Raw genomic sequence first — 22218 nt, forward strand, 5'->3', positions numbered from 1 at the left:
GAGTGTGTCACTGCAACTCCTGTCTATCACCCCCTCTGCCTCCTGGATGATCTGGAGTTCATCCAACTCCAGGTCTAATTCCTTAACTCTGTTAGTGAGGAGCAGCAGCTGGATGCACGTCTTGGAGATGAAGTTGTCAGCGATACTGGTGACTTCCCTGGTGACCAACATTCTGCAAATGGAGCACACCTCTGCCCTGGCTGTCAGTCCCATTGTCTATGAAGTAGAAACAAAAGTTAGGAAAACATGTCCCTACATGGGCCTCCTTGCTGAATCCTTCTGATCCTACACAGAGTTGTCTGTACCTGACCCCAGCTCCTGCACCAACACCTGATCCTCTGCTCACCAAGTCTCAAAATCCCACTCACACACTAGCCACTCACACACTGGCCATTCACACACTGGCTATTCACACACTGGCCACTCACACACTGGCCACTCACACACTGGCCACTCACACACTGCCCATTCACACACTGGCTATTCACACACTGGCCACTCACACACTGGCCATTCACACACTGGCTATTCACGCACTGGCCACTCACACACTGGCCATTCACACACTGGCTATCACACACTGGCCACTCACACTGGCCATTCACAGACCGGCTATTCACACACTGGCCACTCACACACTGGCCATTCACACACTGGCTATTCACACACTGGCCACTCACACACTGGCCATTCACACACTGGCTATTCACGCACTGGCCACTCACACACTGGCCATTCACACACTGGCTATTCACGCACTGGTCACTCACACACTGGCCATTCACACACTGGCTATTCACACACTGGCCACTCACACACTGGCCATTCACACACTGGCTATTCACACACTGGCCACTCACACACTGGCCACTCACACACTGGCCATTCACACACTGGCTATTCACGCACTGGCCACTCACACACTGGCCATTCACACATTGGCTATTCATACACTGGCCACTCCTACATTGGCCACTCACACACTGGCCAGTCATTCTTCTGCACTCCAGGGAATAAAGTCCTCACCTGTTTAACCTTTCCCTGTAACTCAGTCCCTGAAGTCCAGGCAACATCTTAGTAAATCTTCTCTATCTAATAAAATATCTCTCTTATTGATATCCTTCCTGTAGTTCGGAAACCAAAACTGCACACAATCCTCCAAATTTGGCCTCACCAATGTCTTATACAACTTTACCATAACATCCCAACTCCTGTACTCAATACTTTGATTATAAAGGCCATTATGCCTAAAGCTCTCTTTACAACCCTGTCCACCTCTGATGCCATTTTCGCCACTTTCAGGGAATTATGTATCTGTATTCCCAGATCCCTCCACTCTATCACACTCTTCAGTGCCCGACCATTCACCGTGTACGTCCTTTCTTGGTTTGTCCTTCCAAAATGTATCACCTCACACTTTTCTGCATTAAACTCCATCTGCCATTTTTCAGCCCATTTTCCCAGCTGGTCCAGATCCCTCTGCAAACTTTGAAAATCTTCTTCGCTGTCCACAACGCCTCCAATCTTAGTGTCATCTAAGTTAGGTTGGATGAAATACAGATCGGAGGACATGGGTTAAAGGTGAGAGGGGAGATGTTCAAAGGGATTATTTGGGGGATCTTCACACAGAGAGTGGGGGGAGTGTGCGGGACCAATGATGGACACTTAGGAAAAGCTTGGATCGTTACATGGATGGGAGAGGTATGGAGGGATATGGTCAGGGTTCACATTAATGGGACTAGGTAGAATAATAATTCAGCACAGAGCAGGTAGTCTGAAGGGCCTTTTTTTGTGCTGTAGTGTTCTATTGTTCCAAGAGGCTTCTTGTGAGACATGGAGGGGTGTAGATTGTGTATAAGCAGAGGGATGCACTTCCCTGGGTTCTGTACAGTGCCTGTCCTTTCCAACTTCCAGAGAACTGCAAATCTGTGATGTCCACCAGAGCAGTGACCCCCGCAGATTGCCACAGATGTGGTGATTGCGAACTCCTATCCCAGCAGTCCACGGCATGTCTCGCTCTTGCATGGAGGGGGCAGGTGGGGTGGTGGGGGTGTCTCCGAGGCAGAGCTGTCACACGTCAGGTGAGAGGCAGATTTGGATTGTAACGGGAAAGGGCTGGGGGTTCCGCTCGAACCCTGACTCATCTCTGATTCAGCAGGTTCACTTGTCCCATTCATGTTGCAATGCAAAGTCTGCACGTTGCTCAACACGGACTGTCCACAGGAACGGGCCAGAAGTCAAAAGAAAACGTGCTGCAATGTGTACTTTCAGAGAAAAGAGTTTTACTTTTTGCTGCACGTTGCCACTCTCCTCTCGGGGTGGGGGGGGGGGTATCCCAGTGGGAGGGGCGGTCGTGATCACTGAGTGTTCTGTGAGTGTTCTGTGTTTGTAATGTAGTTGAATAAAGTTTGTACCTTTATTTAAAAAAAGGGGGCAGATCTGAGGGAGGTCATACTGTGGGAGGGGGCAGTACTAAGAGTGCTGCTCTGAGGGTACAGTCATAACCCCCTCCACCGTGTCCTGCCACCCTCCTCATGCAACACCCCATTGCCTTCCAAAAGCAGGCATCTTGTTTATCTGCAGTGAATTCTGTTTCTGGGTCTCTCAGTTTACAGTGTCCCCAGACCTTTGGAATGATCACTCTGTACCCCAGGCCAGGACGCCGGGAGCATTCGGGAGCTACACTGACCTCACTGATCTCACTGATCTCTGCTCCTTGCTCTGGTTTTCATGTTTACCTGACAAAGTGTACTGGCAGGGCAGACCTTCACTGCCTGTAATCTGTCTCCCTGTCACACATCTTGTGAAAGAGACGGTGTACTAGGAACAATTTGTTTTGGCCTGGACTGGCTGTCCTTGGAGGATGTCGGGCTGTGTTTACATTGCATGGAGGTATATATTCAGCCCCAGCACCAACTCTGCACAGACGGAGCCACGGGACACCATGAAGTCACTGCTGTGGGAGCTGTGTCTGTGCTCAGTTCTGGCCTTCACCTCCTCACACCCTTGGTGAGTACAGAAACACTGGCCTCTGGGCAGCGAGTCTGCCATCAGGGAGATGTAGGTAGCAGTATCTTTGGTGGCTCAGTGGGAACGGCACAGTGGTGAAGTAGACAGAGCAACTGCCCCAACCCCTCCGGGTTCAATCCCAACCTCTGGCGCTGTCTTTGTGGAATTTGCACGCTCTCCCTGTGGGTGTTTCCCCCCCCCCCCCACCCCCGGACGCTCCAGTTTCTTCTCACATCCCAAAGTTGAGCGGTGAATTGGTAAAGTGCTCTTTAACTAATGAAATGGTATGATGGTGTTGAATTAGGACTTTGTACGACATTGTGGGACGAACAGATTTTGGTGGCGGGGGGAGGGGGGAATTGGGTGCAGACTGCTCGGCTTGCCGACGGTTCGGACTGGAGTCTGTGTGACTGCGGGATTGCTGGAGGTGAATTCATGGACACTCAGTGACTCTGAGGGGGGGGGGGGGGTCACCTTTGTTTCTCTTTCTCTGGGTGTAAGAGGCACCGGGCAATTTCTACTGATGGAGAATCACTGTCAGTTCTAAGGCAGAATAGAGGAAGTTCCGAGTAAGATCACATTTTCTGTTTTATTACACGGCAATAAAATGATCTTGAACGTGATTGGGAAAGAATACAACAGATGTTTAAGGGGCAAACAAATTGGAGTCCACCTTGCGTTCACCTTAAGAGAGGGGTCATGAATTGAGACATCAAGAGAAGAAAGTAAGGTCGGACAGCAATCTGGGGGGGACACAAGGACCGTAGAGGAGCTCGAGCAGGACACAAGGAAGGTCAAAGGGGGCCATGAGATGACCTTGGCAAGCAGGATTAGAGAATCCCAAGGCATTTTATAGTTACATGAAAAAGAAGATATTTACAAGATCACCGGAGAGGATTTATTCCTTGATTCGGAGGAAGTGGGTGGTGATGAGGGGAGGCCAGTGGATGCTGGTCTCCATGCACCTCATTTGCAAAGTCCCCTCTTGCAGTTGACGCAGAAGGTGCAGATACATGGGAACCCTTGGGGAGGTGATAGTTTGCCTACGAATGAGCTGGCCCACAGATTTGAGAGGGTAGAGGTGGAAGGGTGATATTCAGGCTGGAGGTCCGCAGCCAGTGGAGATCGGTGGTTGTTTGTGACATGGGTAAAAAAGTAGGTGGGTGGATTAGTAAGTTTGCAGATGATACGGAGATCGGTGGAGTTGTGGACAGTGCAGAAGTTATCAAAGAACCCAGTGGAAAGATCCAAATATGATTGATATTAATGGATGGCATAATGAGATGAAATATTGTTTAATAATGGAAAAATTTACACATGTTTCACCTGATAATTATAATTTTTTTATTACTAAGTGGCTGTTATACTCGGAATATTTATATTTCAATTTATATTGATTAGATTTTAATATGTATATTTAACTTTTTAAAATTTTTTTTCTTTTTTTATGGCTCTCCTTAGGAGAATTGGCTGAAGGGGGGGGGTCCTTTTTTTATATATGTAAAATTGTTCATGTTTAATTGCTGTAGATGTCATATATTATTTGTGTTTTGAACGAATAAATAAAGTTTTAAAAAATAGAACCCAGCAGGATCAGCTCCAGATACGGGGAGAGGAAAGGCAGATGGAGTTTAATTTGGACGGGCATAGGAACACCACACATTTAATGTCAGGGGCTCTAAAGATATTGCCTGGATTAGAGGATTTGAGCTATAAGGAGAGGGTTGTCTTTCCCGTGGGGAGACCTGAGAGAGGAGTATAACATCATGAAAAGCATTGATGGGGTAGGCAGTCAGAATCTGTGCCCCAGGGTAAACATTTCAATATTAGAGCACATCCATTCAAGCTGAGCGGGAGGGGGAAAGGTTAAAGGAAATGTGTGGGGCCAATATTTTACACAGAGATGGTGGCCGGAGTCATGGTGGAAGCTGATACAATAGTCGGGTTTCTAGATTGACTAATCAATATGAATGCCAGAGAGGAAATGGATGTGATCTGTGCTGCAGACCTGTAGGAAGCACAGAGAGGGACCCTCTGTTGCAGAGAGGGGGAACACCTCTTCAAAGCCAGCATGTGTGGAAGAGACTTCATGGTGGGGCAGTAAACTGGGGGCATGCAACCAGCTTCAGAACTCCCAAAGCGTCGGCCTTTCTTCTCCCGTGGACGCTGCTTGGCCTGCTGAGTTCCTCTAGCAGGTTGTGTGCTGCTCTGGAATCTACTGCCTGCGGTCTCCTGTCCCCAGAGGGATAAGGATCAAGGGCAGACAGCAGAGGTTTAGTATAACTGGGGATCTTGTTTGGCGCAGATCTGTGGACTGAGGGGTCTCTTCCCGCGCTGTGTTGTTCTGTGTTCTCCATGGGGAAAAACAATGGAATTGATGTGGTTGATGGTAGGCGCAGACTAGATGGGCTGAAGGGCCTGTTTCTGAGCTATATTTGCCTCTGACTGATGACTGACTCTAGAGTCAGCAATGATTTACGAAAGGGGAACCATGCTTGACGAACCGGACAGATTTGGTCCAGAGTGGAATCAGTGCAGTGGACAACAGTGGACCCATTGATGTGGGGCATTTGGACCCTGAAGAGGTTTCTGATCTTTATTGGCCGAGGTTTGGAATATAGAAGCAGGGAGGTCTGATGCAGGTGTGCACGGCCTTGGTGAGGCCACACCTTGGGTGCTGTGTCCAGTTTTGGTCTCCTGATCTGAGGAAGGGCAACCTTGCTGTTGAGGGGACTGCACCAGACTGATCCCTGGGATGACGGATGATAATAGACCAGGGTTACACTCATTGCAATTGATGAGTGCAATGGGATACATAGAACAATCCAGCTCAGGCCCTTCGGTCCACCTGTCTGTGCTGATCAGAATGTCCAAATCAAGCGAAACCGCTAAGGCACAGCTAATGTAGTGGTTAACGCAACGCCTTTACAGCCCTAGCAGTTGGACCAGGGACAGAATCCCATGGTGTCTATAAGAGTTGGTATGTTCTCCGTGTTTGTGTGGATTTCCCCGGAGGCTCTGGTTTCTTCCCACTGTTTGAAACATACAGAAGATGTAAGTTAATTGGGTGTCAATTGGGCAGCACAGACTTGAGGGCCGAAATGGGCTGTTACCGTGCTGTATGTTTAAATTTAATTAAAAAAATTAAACCTCTGGTACACCTGAGAGATATCACTCCATCCCCTTCATTTTTATAGGTCTGTCTAGAACCCTCTTTGGTAGATACATCCCAAAAAGGGGAAATATTCAAATGGAAAAATGTCACCACGGTGGCTGACGAGGGAAGTCAAAACCAACGTGAAGGCAAAAGAGAGGGCAGACAAGGAAGCAAAAATGGGTGGGAAGATCAAGGACTGGGAAGTTTATAAAAATGAAGAAGGGAATGAAAAATCTCACAGGGAGGGTGAAGATGAAACTAGACTCACAAATAATATCAAGGAGGATACAAAAAGCTCCTTCAAGTACAGAAAGAGTGAACGAGAGGTGAGAGTGGATCTAGGGCCGCTCAAAAATGATGCTGGAGAAATAATAATGGGAGACGAGGAACTAAGCGAGTAATTGGGGTCAGGCTTCACTGTGGAAGACACAAGCTTTGGGCCAGATTCCGAAGGGGATCAGGGAAGGGAAGTGAGTGCAGTGACTATTTCAAGGGAGAAGGTGCTCAGAAAGCTGGTGGTCTAAGGGTGGATTAGTCTCCCGGACCAGATGGATCGCACCTTCGGGTCCTGAAAGAGGGAGTGGTAGAGATTGTGGAAGCATTGGGAATAACCTTTCAGAAATCAATCGATTCTTGCAAATGCGATGCCGACGTTCATTTCGAGAGGAATAGAATCTAAGAGCAGGGATTTGATGTTGAGGCTTTATGAGGCCCTGGTGGGACCTCACATGGAGAATTGTGAGCAGTTTTGGGCTCATCGTTTAAGAAAGTATGTGCTGACATTGGAGAGGGTTCAGAGGAGGTTCACAAGGATGATTCCGGGAATGAAAGAATTTATCATTATTTCTCATGGTGGGAAGAGTTCAGGAGAAGAGGGCACAACTTTAGGATTGAAGGGCGTCCACTTAGAACAGAGATGCAGGAGAATTTCTTCAGCCAGAGTGTGGCAAATCTGTGGAATTTGTTGCCACAGGTGGTTGTGGAGGCCAGGTCATTGGGTGTATTTAAGGCAGTGATTGATTGGTTCTTGATTAGCCAGGGCATCTAAGGTTATGGGGAGAAGGCCTGGCAGTGGGGCTGAGTGGGGAAATGGATCGGCTCGTGATTAAATGGTGGGAAGGACTTGATGGGCTGAATGGCCTATTTCTAATCCTATGTCTTATGGTCTAAACACTAGTATTGTATCTGCTTCCACCACTACCCCAGGCATCCCATTTTTTGCACCCACCACACTGTATAAAATATTTCTCCCTTGTTTCCCTCTCCCCACCCCCATCTTCCATACGTCCTCCTGTATGTGATACTTTTACCCTGGGGGCAAGATTCTGACTGCCCACCCGGTCGGTGCCCCTATAAACTTCCCCTCAGACTCCGATACTCCATAAACAACCTCTCCCCATAACCCATCCCCTCTAAACCAGGCAACACCCTGGTGAATCTCGTCTCTCCCCATAACCCATCCCCTCTAAGCCAGGCAACACCCTGGTGAACCTCTTCTCTCCCCATAACCCATCCCCTCTAAACCAGGCAACACCCTGGTGAAACTTTTCTCTCCCTATAACCCATCCCCTCTAAACCAGGCAACACCCTGGTGAATCTCGTCTCTCCCCATAACCCATCTTCTCTAAACCAGGCAACATCCTGGTGAACCCATAACCCATCCCCTCTAAACTAGGCAACACCCCGGCAAACCTCTTCTCTCCCCATAACCCATCCCCTCTAAACCAGGCAACACCCTGGTGAACCCATAACCCATCCCCTCTAAACTAGGCAACACCCTGGTGAACCTCTTCTCTCCCCATAACCCATCCCCTCTAAACCAGGCAACACCCTGGTGAACCTCTACTCTCCCCATAAGCCATCCCCTCTAAACCAGGCAACACCCTGGTGAATCCGTCTCTCCCCATAACCCATCCCCTCTAAACCAGGCAACACCCTGGTGAACCTCTTCCCATAAGCCATCCCCTCTAAACCAGGCAACACCCTGGTGAATCTCGTCTCTCCCATAACCCATCTTCTCTAAACCAGGCAACATCCTGGTGAACCCATAACCCATCCCCTCTAAACTAGGGAACACCCTGGCAAACCTCTTCTCTCCCCATAAGCCATCCCCTCTAAACCAGGCAACACCCTGGTGAATCCGTCTCTCACCATAACCCATCCCCTCTAAACCAGGCAACACCCTGGTGAACCTCTTCTCTCCCCATAACCCATCCCCTCTAAACCAGGCAACACCCTGGTGAACCTCTTCTCTCCCCATAAGCCATCCCGTCTAAACCAGGCAACACCCTGGTGATCCTCTTCTCTCCCCATAAGCCATCCCCTCTAAACCAGGCAACACCCTGGTGAATCCGTCTCTCCCCATAAGCCATCCCCTCTAAACCGGGCAACACCCTGGTGAACCTCTTCTCTCCCCATAACCCATCCCCTCTAAACCAGGCAACACCCTGGTGAATCTCATCTCTCCCCATAACCCATCCCCTCTAAACCAGGCAACACCCTGGTGAACCTCTTCTCTCCCCATAAGCCATCCCCTCTAAACCAGGCAACACCCTGGTGAATCCGTCTCTCCCCATAACCCATCCCCTCTAAACCAGGCAACACCCTGGTGAACCTCTTCTCTCCCCATAACCCATCCCCTCTAAATCAGGCAACACCCTGGTGAACCTCTTCTCTCCCCATAAGCCATCCCCTCTAAACCAGGCAACACCCTGGTGAATCTCGTCTCTCCCATAACCCATCTTCTCTAAACCAGGCAACATCCTGGTGAACCCATAACCCATCCCCTCTAAACTAGGGAACACCCTGGCAAACCTCTTCTCTCCCCATAAGCCATCCCCTCTAAACCAGGCAACACCCTGGTGAATCCGTCTCTCCCCATAACCCATCCCCTCTAAACGAGGCAACACCCTGGTGAACCTCTTCTCTCCCCATAACCCATCCCCTCTAAACCAGGCAACACCCTGGTGAACCTCTTCTTTCCCCATAAGCCATCCCCTCTAAACCAGGCAACACCCTGGTGAACCTCTTCTCTCCCCATAAGTCATCCCCTCTAAACCAGGCAACACCCTGGTGAATCCGTCTCTCCCCATAACCCATCCCCTCTAAACCAGGCAACACCCTGGTGAACCTCTTCTCTCCCCATAACCCATCCCCTCTAAACCAGGCAACACCCTGGTGAATCTCATCTCTCCCCATAACCCATCCCCTCTAAACCAGGCAACACCCTGCTGAACCTCTTCTCTCCCCATAAGCCATCCCCTCTAAACCAGGCAACACCCTGGTGAATCCGTCTCTCCCCATAACCCATCCCCTCTAAACCAGGCAACACCCTGGTGAACCTCTTCTCTCCCCATAACCCATCCCCTCTAATCCAGGCAACACCCTGGTGAACCTCTTCTCTCCCCATAACCCATCCCCTCTAAACCAGGCAACACCCTGGTGAATCTCGTCTCTCCCCATAACCCATCCCTCTACACTGACAACAAGTCATCAATCCTTGTATCATCTGCAATCTCACTTACCCACTTACTTTTTCACCCAACTCACTATATATAAAACACCAACAGAAGTCCTCACCTCTAATCACAGAACCCCAGCCCATTGCAACCCCCTTTGGCCTCTACCCTCTGTATTCTGTGGGCCATCTAATTCTAATCCAAACTATTAACTCCCCATAGATCCTATACTCATTCTGGATCAGCTACCATGTGGGATCTCACCAAATGCCTTACTAAAGTCCATGTAGTCCATGTAGTCGCTGCCCTACCCTCATCAACAATCTCTATCAGCTCCTCATAAACCTCGGTGGGACTTTGCTCCTCACAAACTCATGTGGACTGTCCGTCATCTGAACATGACTTTGCAAATTGTGCATAAATCCTGTCCCTCTGTATCCTCTCCCATAGTTACTGTATGTCTGATATGGGGCTCATTGGCATGATGATTTCCCAGATTATCCCTATCTCCCCTTTTGAACACAGGCACAGCATCAGATACTCTCATGTCCTCTGAGCCCAGCAATCTCTTCACTTGCCTCTTTCAATAACCCCGGATATATCATCAGGCCTGGGGCACGTCCACCTCCCCACTCCTCAAAAGGTCCAACATCACCTCCATCTTGATCTCAAAATGTCTTACACATGAGTATTCTAGTTAGATATAGGAAGTTGGGGTCATCCCAAAATCTAGGACTTTTCTCTTTGGAGTGGAGGATGAGCAGTGTCTTAATAGAGATCTACAAGATTCTGAGGGGCATGGTTAGGGTGGATAGCCAGCACTTGTTTCCTGGGCTGGGGGCATAGACATTAGTAAATACTGGAAGTCATCTGTATAAGGTGAGGGAGGAAAGTTTAGGGGAGACATCAAGCATAAGTTTTTTTACACAGAGAGTAGTGGGGCCTGGAATACATTGCCAAGGGTGGTGGTGGAGTCTGGAAGAATAAGGACATTTAAAAGAAATCTTGAGGACATTGATGCAAAAATAGTCTATGAGTGTGAGGTTGGGAAGGGTTAGGTTGTTGAGTTGGGGGCTATCGGTTGGCATAATGTAGTGGTGTCTATAAGGAGTTGGTATGTTCTCCGTGTTTGTGTGGATTTCCCGGGGGCTCTGGTTTCTTCCCACTGTTCAAAACATACAGAAGATGTAGGTTAATTGGGTGTCAATTGGGCAGCACAGACTTGAGGGCCAAAATGGTATGTTTAAATTTAATTAAAAAAATTAAACCTCTGGTACACCTGAGAGATATCACTCCATCCCCTTCATTTTTATAGGTCTGTCTAGAACCCTCTTTGGTAGATACATCCCAAAAAGGGGGAATATTCAAATGGAAAAATGTCACCACGGTGGCTGACGAGGGAAGTCAAAACCAATGTGAAGGCAAAAGAGAGGGCAGACAAGGAAGCAAAAATGGGTGGGAAGATCAAGGACTGGGAAGTTTATAAATATGAAGAAAGGAATGAAAAATCTCACAGGGAGGGTGAAGAGCCTGTACTGTGCTGGAAAGTTCAATGATCTATGTAGAACAAGGGGGTTAAGAAGGGGAAGCCATTGAGGACTGAGATGAGGATAAACCTCTTTACCCAGAGCGTTGTAAACTTGTGGAACTCCGTCCCACACAAAGTTATTGAGGCCGATTGTTCAGATTTATTCACGAGGGAGTTGGATGAGGCCCATGATAATACGGAGTCAAGGGGTGTGAAGAGTTAGTAGGGATAGGGTACTGAGATCACATGGTCAGTTGTGGTGCTTTGAATGGTGTTGGAGGCTCGATGAGCTGAATGCCCTTCACTTGCCCCTATTTCCTAAATTAGTCTCTATTTGAACTCCCCACTCGTGGTCCTGGCCTCTGGACACGCCAGGGAACAGAACCCACTGGCTGTGACAAGACTGGCCAATGGTATCCTTTGAACCTGACCTGTGCAGAGGAGAGGATATGGATCATCCCCCCAGGGGGAGCTCACAGGGTCACAGAGCACGTACAGAGCAGCCAGTTCCAGAGTTCAGGGTACAACCTGGAGATGGGAGGCAACAGTGGGAAATGAGAGGGAAAGGCATTACTGAGAAATCTACTGACGGGAATTTGCTTCATCCAGGTTAAAGGGAAGAAAAAACATTACGTTGGACATGACGACTCCTCCAGAGCCCAGGATACCAGGTCCGTGCCGTTCTGCTGCCGCTCTCCCTCCCCCTCCCCTCTCCATCACTGCTGGGGGTGAGAGGCCATACAGTGATGCATCACCCAGCCCATTCTACCTTCCCCAGGAGAAAAAAGTCCAGCCATTAACTCCCAAGGAATCAATTTCAACAGGAACTCAATGGACAAAAATTGTCCAATAAGAATCCATTTTCAGTCCCATTTGTCAGCCACCTCCAAACAGGGAAATCCTTCCAACTCTCCCTGACATACAATGGCCTGACGATCATAGAGAGCCCACAACAATACTGACCAGATACTGGACCAGCCACAGGGGCAGCGAGGGACGGACAGTAAACACTGTTCTTGGTAATGGAGGGCCAATAAATGCTGGCCTTGGTAATGGATGGCCAATAAATGCTGGCCTTAGAAATGGATGGGTGATAAATGCTGGCCTTGGTAATGGATGGGCAATAAATGCTGGCCTTGGTAATGGATGGGTATTAAACGCTGGCCTTGGTAATGGATGGGTAATAAATGCTTGTCTTGCTAGTGATGCTTAGAAATCCACAAGAAAATCAATGAAAAAACCAGGAGAGCTTCACTGACAGTTTTTGTGTCAATGGTCGTTCAGACACTGTACCAAGTAACTCTCACCGACAGTGTTGTGACCATGGTTGTTTGGATACTCTGTACCTGGTGAGCTTCACCGACAGATGGTGTGACCATGATCATTCAGACACTCTGTACCAAGCATGCAACTCAGTATGATATCTGTACTGGATGAATTTTGCCAGGTTTTCCCGATCGATGTGATGGCCTTGGATTTAATGCGATCACGTTGGACAATGATGGAGTTTCCTACTTCTTCAGGGGTAAGACAAAGGCAGACCATCTCCCCTTCCCTGATCTCCCCCACAAAGCACCATGGAGAGTGGGCTGATGGACTTCCTATGGGGGTTTCCAGTGGGTTACCCGGGGGTATGGCAGGAAGGGATGTTTGTGTCAAGTTTGGAGTTGCCTTCACTACCGTCTGTGGCTTCTTCCGACAAGGAGCTGAGCTCAGTGCAGATGTTTTCCTGAGAACCTGATGTGCTCGACCGTTTCCACTTAACAGCGATGTAGATGGGGGTGTGGACAGGGGTTGTGAACAACGGGGTGCCTCTCAGAATCTTGTAGACCTCTACCAAGTCTCCTCTCATCCTTCACTCCAAACGTGAAAAGTCCCAGCTCAGATAACCTTGCCTTGTTTCCCAATCCAGGCAACACCCTGGTAAATCTCCTCTGCCCCCTCTCCGTAGCTTCCACATCCTTCCTGTAATGAGGTGACCAGAACTGAACACAATTCTCCAAGTGTGGTCTCACCAGAGATTTGTAGAGTTGCAACATGATCTCTCTACTCCTGAACTCAATCCCCCTATTAATAAAGCCCAACATCCCATAGGCCTTCCTAACTATCCTATCAACCTTGAGAGGGATGTAAGGATTTGGACTCCAAGTTCCCTCTGTTCATCCACACTGTTAAGTAACCGACCATTAACCCTGTGCTCAGCCTTCTGGTTTATCCTTCCAAAATGCATCACCTCACACTTATCCGAATTGAACTCCATTTGCCATTTTTCTGCCCAACTCTGCATCCTGTCTATATCCTCTTGGCACCTTCAAAAACCTTCAGCTCCATCCACAACTCCTCCAACCTTTGAATCATCCGCAAACTTACTGACCCCTTCATCCAGGTCATTTACAAAAATCACAAAGAGCAGGGGTCCCAGAACAGATCCCTGTGGCCCCTCCACTAATCACCGACCTCCAGGCAGAATACTTTTCTTCCACTACTACTCTCTGCTTTCTTCCTACAAGACAATTTTTTATCCACATGGCCAAGGTTCCATGATCCTGTGACTTTCTGGATGAGTTGCTCATGGGGGACCTTGTCAAATGCCTTGTTAAAATCCAAGTAGACAACATCTACCTCCCGACCCTCATCAATTCCTTTTGTTTCCTCCTCAAAAATCTCAATTAAACTCGTGAGGCACGACCTTCCCTTCACAAAGCTCTGCTGACTATCCTTGAGTAGATTGAACTTCTCCAATTGCTCATAGATCCTGTCCTTCAGAATCCTCCCCATTAGTTTACACACCACTGACTTAAGACTCACTGGACTATAATTCCCAGGATTATCCCTGTTACCTTTTTTAAACAAGGGGACTACATTTAATATCCTCTTTCTGCCCGACAGACGAGTTTGTGTGGAAGGGTTTCAAAGCTGAAGCCAGGCTCATTAATGCAACATGGCCTAGGCTGCCCTCTCACCTCCAAGCTGCATTTCGTCTGCATCAGCCCAGTGCTCCTGAGCTCCACGACAAGATCTTCTTTTTCAAAGTAGGTTCCCATGCCCCACACTATCCCCAGGGTGGAGGGGGGGGGGTGTGGGGGTAGGGGAGGAGGTTGGTGGTGTGAAGGGTTGGGGAGGGGTGAGGGACACTGGGGGAGGGGTGAGGAGCGCTTGGGGAGGGGGGTAAAGAGTGTTTGTCGAGTGGACCGTGAAGATGGACTATCCCGGGAAAGGGGCAGAAGGGTCTCCTGCTGGGGGTTTGTGCAGATGAGCCCAGGGTGACTTCTTGCCTTTCCCAGGGGGATATGGTGTGGCAGTATAACAACATGGTGCCAGAGGGCAGCTTCCCAATCAGAGAGAAGTTCCCAGGGATTCCGGACAACCTAACCGGGGCGGTGGAGTGTCCTATTGGTGACTGCTATGCCAATTCCGTGATCTTCTCCAAAGGTGAGGTCCAGGGGACTTGCACAAAGGCAGTGACACCAAGACAGCCTGTGCACGTCTCCCCCATCCCACAATGCCTCTCCCCCACATCCCCTCCCTGAAACCACATGCTCCTCCCCACATACCCCCTTCCCACCATCCTCCATGTTCCCTCTCCCCATCCCCCGCACCACACGCAGTCCCACCTTGCAAGGGCTCGCGATGACCTCGGGTAGGTGGGGGTGAGCAGCTGGGCGGAACCACTGCTGTCCCGGAGAAGTCAACACCACACCAGTGAAGGCGTTTCCCTGTGAGTGCTGGGACCATGCTGGAGTGTAATCAAGGCAGGGAGGGATTCAGCGCTGGGTATGCCACAATGCCAGTGGCCTGTGAGGCCGTCCCATCGGAGAGGTCATTAACCATGGTCTCTGCAGGAAACGCCATCTTTGTTTTGGATCTGACCACCAACAAGATGAAAGAGAAGCTTTGGCCCAGAGTCCGCGGGTGCACGGCTCTAATGAAATGGATCGACAAGTACTACTGCTTCCGTGGAACCTACTTCCTCCGCTTTAACCCCATCACTGGGCACGTTGCTCCACAATACCCGAAGGACTCGAGGGATTACTTCATGCGTTGCAAGGGACGAGGTGAGGTTCCACCACTCACTCCCACAGCTTGGTAACGTTCCCAATCCCAACCACGGGATCCCATTGTCTACATTTAACTACGACATTCCATACCACCCTGGGAGACTCAACAAGCCTCCGGACGCGCTTTCCAGAGGCACTCGTGCCATCCTTAACCCCATGTCCCAGTTGCAGAGCTTGCACAATGAGCTGGGCCACCCGGGGGTCGCGAGACTGTTTCACTTCATTAAAACCCAAAACCTCCCATTTTCGGTAGAGGAAGTGAGGTCAGTGAACAAGAGCTGCCCCATCTGTGCGGAGTGCAAACCGCAATTTTACCGGCCAGACAAAGCCACCCTGATATAAGCGACCAAACCTTTTGAGCGCCTCAGCCTCGATTTTAAAGGCCCACTCCCATCCAATAATAGAAATGTCTATTTCCTAAACATAATAGATGAATATTCCCGTTTCCCCTTCGCTATCCCGTGTTCTGATGGATCAGCACCCACGGTTATAAAATGCCTCCAATCCATCTTCAGCATATTTGGGTACCTGAACTGCATACACACAGACAGGGGGGCTGCATTCATGAGCGCAGAAGTACAGCAGTACCTGCACGAGAGAGGGACTGCTACCAGCCGCACTAAGAGGTACACTAAGAGGTCTTGTCTGTCTGCAAGACATACCTGGGAGGCTAGACGGTAGCTCTGGACTGCTTTATAGACAAGGTCACCGGGATGATCCCTGGTGACCTAATGGTGTCATTACATATCACCACACCCAAGCTACACACTGCTCCCACAGTCAGAGACTACAGCCCTCGCCCTGCACACAGATGGAGAACACAGGCCTCTCCCTGTACACAGTCAGAGACTACAGTCCTCTCCTTGTGAGACAGTCAGAGACTACAGTCCTCTCCATGGGGCACAGTCAGAATCTACAGCCCTCCCTGTCACACAGTCGTACACTACAGCCTGAGGACACGTGGAGTAACCACACCAGGACCTGATCTGACTCCATGCCAAGGTCTGTGGTGTCTCTGTGCCAGGTCCCAGTCTGTCTCTGCCCCATTGTCTGTGCCCCCTTCACCCCAGGGCCTAGTCTGTCTCTATCCCAGGGCTAGTGGTCTTTCCGCCTCTGGCCCCATGCTCTCTCCACTCCAGGGCCCGTGTTGTCTCCACCACAGGGCTTGGTCACCATGACCCTGCCCATCCCTGGGGTGTCAGTCTATGCAACTGGTTGCTGGTGTTGGATGGGATTTAATCTCCTCAACAGGACATTGGAGCAAGAACTCCACAGTGGACCGGAACATCTTCAACTCCTGCAGCAACCTGTCGTACGACGAGTTCACCCAGGACCAACTGGGAAGAATATACGCCTTCCGTGGTGAGTCCCACATCACAGGAGCGGCGCGAGCCACCCGGCCCCAATGGCTGTAATAGCTTAGACCTTCATTTCCTTATAATGTGGAAATGACTGACCTTGAGATTTACTAGGATGTTGCTCGGACTTCAGGAACTGAGTTGCAGGGAAAGGTTAAACAGGTTAGGATTTTATTCCCTGGAAGAATGAGGGGAAATTTGATTGAGGTTTTTACAATTATGAGGGGGGGGGGGTAGACAGAGTAAATGTAGGTCGGCTTATTCCACTGAGGGCAGGTGAGATACAAACCAGAGAACATGCGTTAAGGCTGAAAGGGGAAAAGTTTAGGGGGAACATGAGGGGGAATTTCTTCACACAGAGAGTGGTGGGGGTGTGGGATGAGCTGCCAGCTGAAGTGGTGAATGTGGGGTCAATTTTAAACATTTAAGAGGAATTTGGACAGGTCCATGGATGGGAGAGGTATGGAGGGATAAGGACTAGGTGCAGGTCAGTGGGGCCAGGGGAATAATGGTTTGGCACAGATTAGAAGGACTGAAGGGCCTGTTTCTCTGCTGTAATGATCTATGGTTCCAAGGCAACACCTTGGAGGAGCTAGTGCGGGCAATGGTGGGCATGGACAAAGTGACCTGAGGGGTCTGTTCCTTCTGATAGAGACAACTTCTCCTCCTTGAATCTCCTCAATGGAATGCAGAGCTGATCCACTCTTTGTTGGGTGTGGGGTCGAGGTCTGCGGTCAGCACTCCCGGTGAGTCTCACCCACACCTCTGTGGCTGGAACCCATCGCCCCATGGTTCCAGGGCCAACGACGGTGGCAGGAGCCTTCCAGCAGACACCCCATGGTCAGGGAGGTCAGGGTGAAGATGTGGGTTTCCGGGGGTGGGGGCACAACCCGGCATTGAAACCGTGTTTTTGTGGTGACTGCAGGCAACTGGTACTTCCGTCCAGACTTGAAGCGAGACGGCCGTCACCCCTGGTCCCTGAACAGCAGTTGGCCTTCACTTCACGGAAAAGTTGATGGCGTCTTCAACTGGGACCACAAGATGTACTTCATCAAAGTGAGTCCCATCCATTCCCCTATCCAGCCATTCCCCATCCCTCTGTCCATTAGTTGGCCTGTCCCTCCATTCCCCATCTATCTGTTCTCTGCTTCCTGTCACGACATCCCCCTGTCCCTCTTGTCCCACTGTTCCTCTCTACCCCCGTCTGACTTGTTCCTCAGAGTGTATTTAAAACTGAACTTAGTGTATCTTTCACCATTCTTCAGAGTATATTTCCATCTGAATTTCTGCATGTAATAACAACTGTATCACTGACTGTGTTCTGGTGTGTATTACCAGGAATCGGGGCAAAGCCTTTTTCCCTGTAATATCACAACACTGGTGACTTGTGTGACCTAATTGACGACTACATTGGGGCTGCCTTCTACACTCACGATGAGCTTGTCTTTGTTTACTTTGCTGCCAAATTCCACCCTGATTTCTTATCTAGATGAAGGTCTCAAGCCAGAAACGTTGGTTATGTACCTTTCCCTTTGCTATATGAAGTACACTGTTTGACCTGCTGAGTTTCTCCAGAATTGTGTTTTTATCTTGACCTCTCCCAATTCCAGGGACCACAGCTGTTCATATACAAAGCCGAAGGGAGCTACTCTCTGATCGACGGGTATCCGAAGCCGGTGGAAGAGGAGCTGGGGATCACTGACAGCCACATTGATGCCACATTTGTCTGCCCACACACATCCCTGCTGTATGTCATTCAGGGTAAGTACCACGTATCCTCCCTGGGAAACTCCTCCAGAGACGTCAATTTGCCGCCAGCACAGGCGGTGTCCAGCACCAGTTTGATGTCTCACCATTGGTCAGAGATTTGGTCCAGTGATCATACCCTGTATGCAGGCATTCAATCATCCATGGAGTTAAACAAATGAATCTGGATAAAACCAGCTTTAACCTTTGCTCCAGCACATACGCCTGTGACACAAAGTCCTCACATGCACCAAGACTGTGGTGAACGTTAAAGAAAAGTATTAATTTTGGACTTCCCCTACCTCTTCTGCCTCCAGGCACTTGTTTTCCCTTTATTCCTAGTTGGTCCTACTCTCACACGATTCATCCTTCTGTACTTCATGTACCTGTAGAATGCTTTAGGGGTTTCCTTAATCCTACCTGTCAAGGGTTTCTCATGCCTCCTTCTCGCTCTTGTAAGTCCTTTCTTAAGGACCTTCCTGCCTTTTGCTTCCTAATCATTCTGTGTTTCCTCACCTCTCCACTTTTCCTACCATCTTTTCCCTGTCTCACTGGGACAAAACTATCTAGAACCCCATGCAAAGGGTCCTTGAACTTGTTTCCTGTGGTAGCCAAGGGTATATCTCATCCATTCCCATGGACTTGTCAATCTAAGTGTTTTGCAGAAGTTACCACACAACCTCATTTTTTTTAACCCTTGATGTACTCCAGAACATTTCTGCTGTGCTTTTCACCCAAGAATATCTCTTCCCAATTTACTCTGAGTGAAGTATGAGAGTCTGCAGATGATGTGATTGTAGTAAAAACACTGAAACACTGGAGGAACTCAGCCGGGCACACAGCATCCACAGGAGGTAAGGCTATAGAACCGACGGTTCAGGCCTGAACCCTATCTGAAGGTGTTCTTGAGGAAGGGCTGAAGCCTGAAATGTCAGTAGAACCATACAACATCGTAGCACAGAAGCAGGCCCTTCAGCCCTTCTAGTCTGTCCCAAAACATTATTCTCCCTAGTCCCACTGACCTGCACCCACTCCATATCCCTCCATACCCCACCCCCCCCCATCCATCCATGGACCTGTCCAAATTAGTCCTAAATGTTAAAATTGAGCCCACATTCACCTGGCAGCTCATTCCACACTCCCACCACTCTCTGTGTGAAGAGGTTCCCCCTCACGCTCCCTCTAAACTTTTCCCCTTTCACCCTTAACCCATGTCCTCTGTTTTGTATCTCACCTCCCCTCAGTGGAAAAAGCCGACCTACATTTACTCTGTCCTCCTTCATAATTTTAAATACCTCGATCAAATCTCCCCTCATTCTTCTATGCTCCAGGGAATAAAGTCCTGCTGTATTCCTCCAGCATTTCTGTATTTTCCCAATTTACTCTTGCTAGCTCCTGTCTAATCCCATCATATTTAGTCCTTCCCCAGTTAAACACTTTCTCATTTTGCCTGCTTTTATTTTATCCATAGCTATGCTAAAGCTCAGGGATTTGGGGTCACTCTCACCAAAATTCTTCCCCACCAAGAGGTCGCCCCCTGACCAGATTCATTCCCCAAAACCAGATCCAGTGTGGCCTCTCCTCTCATCGGCCGGTCCACAGACTGTGGTCAGGAATCTTCTTGAACACACTTGACAAATTCAGCCCCATCCATCCCTCTTGCAGTTAGGAGGTGCCAATCAATATTAGGGAAGTTGAAATCACCCATCACTACAACCCTGTATTTCCCACCATTCTAAAATCTGCCTGCTGATCTGCTCCTCAGGGTCCCGAGGGCTATTTGGGGGCCTATAGATGACTCCCAGCACAGTGAGAGCTCCCTTCTTGTTTCTGACTTCCACCCACCCCGACTCAGTGGACCCTCCCTCTCTAGCTTCCTCCCTTTCTACTGCTGCATCAACCAGCCAATCACATGCTGAGCTGCATCAACCGGCCAATCACATGTTGAGCTGCATCATATAGATAACACTTTCCAGGTTCTTGTATTTGCTAATTTCAAAACATGTCATCTTTGAGGAAATGTGAGGACGAGATTCTGAATTACTATCTTATTAATCCCAGAAACCAAACTTTGTAAATGCAGCTTTATGTAGCTTTAATTCATTGATAAAACAGATAAACATTCTACATAACTTCGGATTAAGATTTTCATAACAATGTAACGATATTCAACTTTAAAGAGAGATACAAAAGGAATAAGATGAATTCAAAGAAAACGATCTCGAGCTCACGTTCCTGTCATGGTTTGTCGAAGAATGAAATGCAAGCTCTTAGTCTGGGCGGATATTATGACATATTCACTATGGAAACACTACAAACAACAGTCTTTCTTAAAGAAACAAGCACAAAATTAACTAAGAATCAAAAACTCAAGGTTTTAATCTTTACACATCACACAGCCAATCACACACTGAGCTGCATCACGCATTGAGCTGTCAATCGCAGCCAATCATATGTTGATTGAGTTCCATCAGCTGCCAATCACATGCTGAGAAGTGTCATGTGACCAGTTCCACACTGTGGTGTATCTCATGACCTGCCTAGTGCCAAGGCGTGTCATGTGACCAGTCCCCGCTGAGGTGCATGTGTCCTGCCTGTGGGATCTTGATGTCTACAGACTGGAGCAGCTGAGTTGAAGATCTGATAGATGCAATGGGGGACCCACTGAGCCCCTTCTCACCTTGATCTGTTACCTTGCAGGGAACCACATGCGGGTCATCAACCTGGAGCAGACCCCCAGGGTCCTCGGTAACGGGACACGTATCAGTCATTCCCAAGTGGACGGGGCGATGTGCAACAATCTAGGTGTTTACCTGTTCATAGGCACCCAGTACTACCTGTACGACTCACCTGCACACATTGCTTCATGGACAAAGCCCCCAAGCCCGAAGAGCATCAAAGAGGACTTTATGGCCTGTTCACACTGAGGGGCTACATCCACCCTGGCGGACGGTTCCTGCTTCCAGACCATCTTTTCTGCTTAGCTTGGACATTCCCTCCAATCCAGTCAAAGGGACTAAGTCCCTTGCTCACATCAGCTGTGCAATGATTCCAACTGCTTTGTGACTTACTCCCTTAAATAAAGCCTTTATGTTCCAACTGTTGTCTATCATTTGTCCGAGAGCTCCACAGATATCCCACAGGGCTCGATGCTGGCTCCCCTCCTGTTTGACTTCCATATTTTCATTTCAAGAGGAATAGAATCTAAGAGCAGGGATGTGACGTTGAGGCTTTACAAGGCCCTGGGGAGGCCTCACGTGGAGGATTGTGAGCAGTTTTTGGCTCCTCGTTTAAGAAAGGATGTGTTGATGTTAAAGAAGATTCAAAGGAGGTTCACGGGGATGATTCCGGAAATAAAAGGGTTGTCATATGAGGAGCATTTGATGCCTCTTGGCCTGTACTCGTTGGAATTTTGGAGAAGGAGTGGGGCGGGGCTGGGGGGTGAAATCTCATTGAAACATTTTGGCTGTTGAAAGGTGTGGACAGACTAGATGTGGAAAGGTTGTTCCCCACGGTAGGAGAGTCTAGGACAAGAGGGAACAACTTCAGGATTTTTAAAAAAATTTTTTTTATTTTTCACACCATAAATCACATCAACCATGATACACACTTTTTCCTTTTCACACATATACAGTGCCATTTTCTCCCCCCCCCCCACTCCTCCCATCCCACCCTCCCTACCTCCCCCCTCCCGTCCATTTAAGGTATAAAATCTAGGATACATTAAACCAGTCAGACAATGTTGTCATTCAATAAAAATACACCAGAAATTCTACTGAGTCCATTCTTTTCATTTCCTTTTCCTTCCGTTAACTTAGGTAATGATTGTCCCCGGTAGGTTTTCGCTATTGTGTTTAATGTAAGGCTCCCATATTTGTTCGAATATTTCAATATTATTTCTTAA

At 48.8% G+C, this 22218-nt stretch overlaps 1 protein-coding gene across 3 annotated transcripts; it reads left to right on the forward strand.

The window, feature by feature from the left end:
* Window positions 1–2848: 2848 nt before the first annotated feature.
* Window positions 2849–21413, forward strand: LOC138739702 (hemopexin-like). 3 transcript variants are annotated; one of them, XM_069892286.1, is made up of 10 exons: window positions 2849–3009; window positions 11762–11823; window positions 12600–12677; window positions 14042–14184; window positions 14437–14584; window positions 14995–15207; window positions 16462–16572; window positions 17494–17624; window positions 18179–18329; window positions 21015–21413. In XM_069892286.1, the coding sequence occupies exons 1-10, from the start codon at window positions 2864–2866 to the stop codon at window positions 21239–21241; spliced, it is 1410 nt and encodes a 469-aa protein (XP_069748387.1). In that variant the 5' UTR covers window positions 2849–2863; the 3' UTR covers window positions 21242–21413. The 3 variants fall into 3 exon arrangements, with proteins under 3 accessions (XP_069748387.1, XP_069748388.1, XP_069748389.1); XM_069892287.1 differs by lacking the exon at window positions 21015–21413 and adding an exon at window positions 19026–19158; XM_069892288.1 differs by lacking the exons at window positions 14042–14184; window positions 14437–14584.
* The last annotated feature ends 805 nt before the right edge of the window (window positions 21414–22218 follow it).

This window comes from Narcine bancroftii, chromosome 7 (genome assembly GCF_036971445.1).
Source record: "Narcine bancroftii isolate sNarBan1 chromosome 7, sNarBan1.hap1, whole genome shotgun sequence".
NCBI lineage: Eukaryota > Metazoa > Chordata > Chondrichthyes > Torpediniformes > Narcinidae > Narcine > Narcine bancroftii.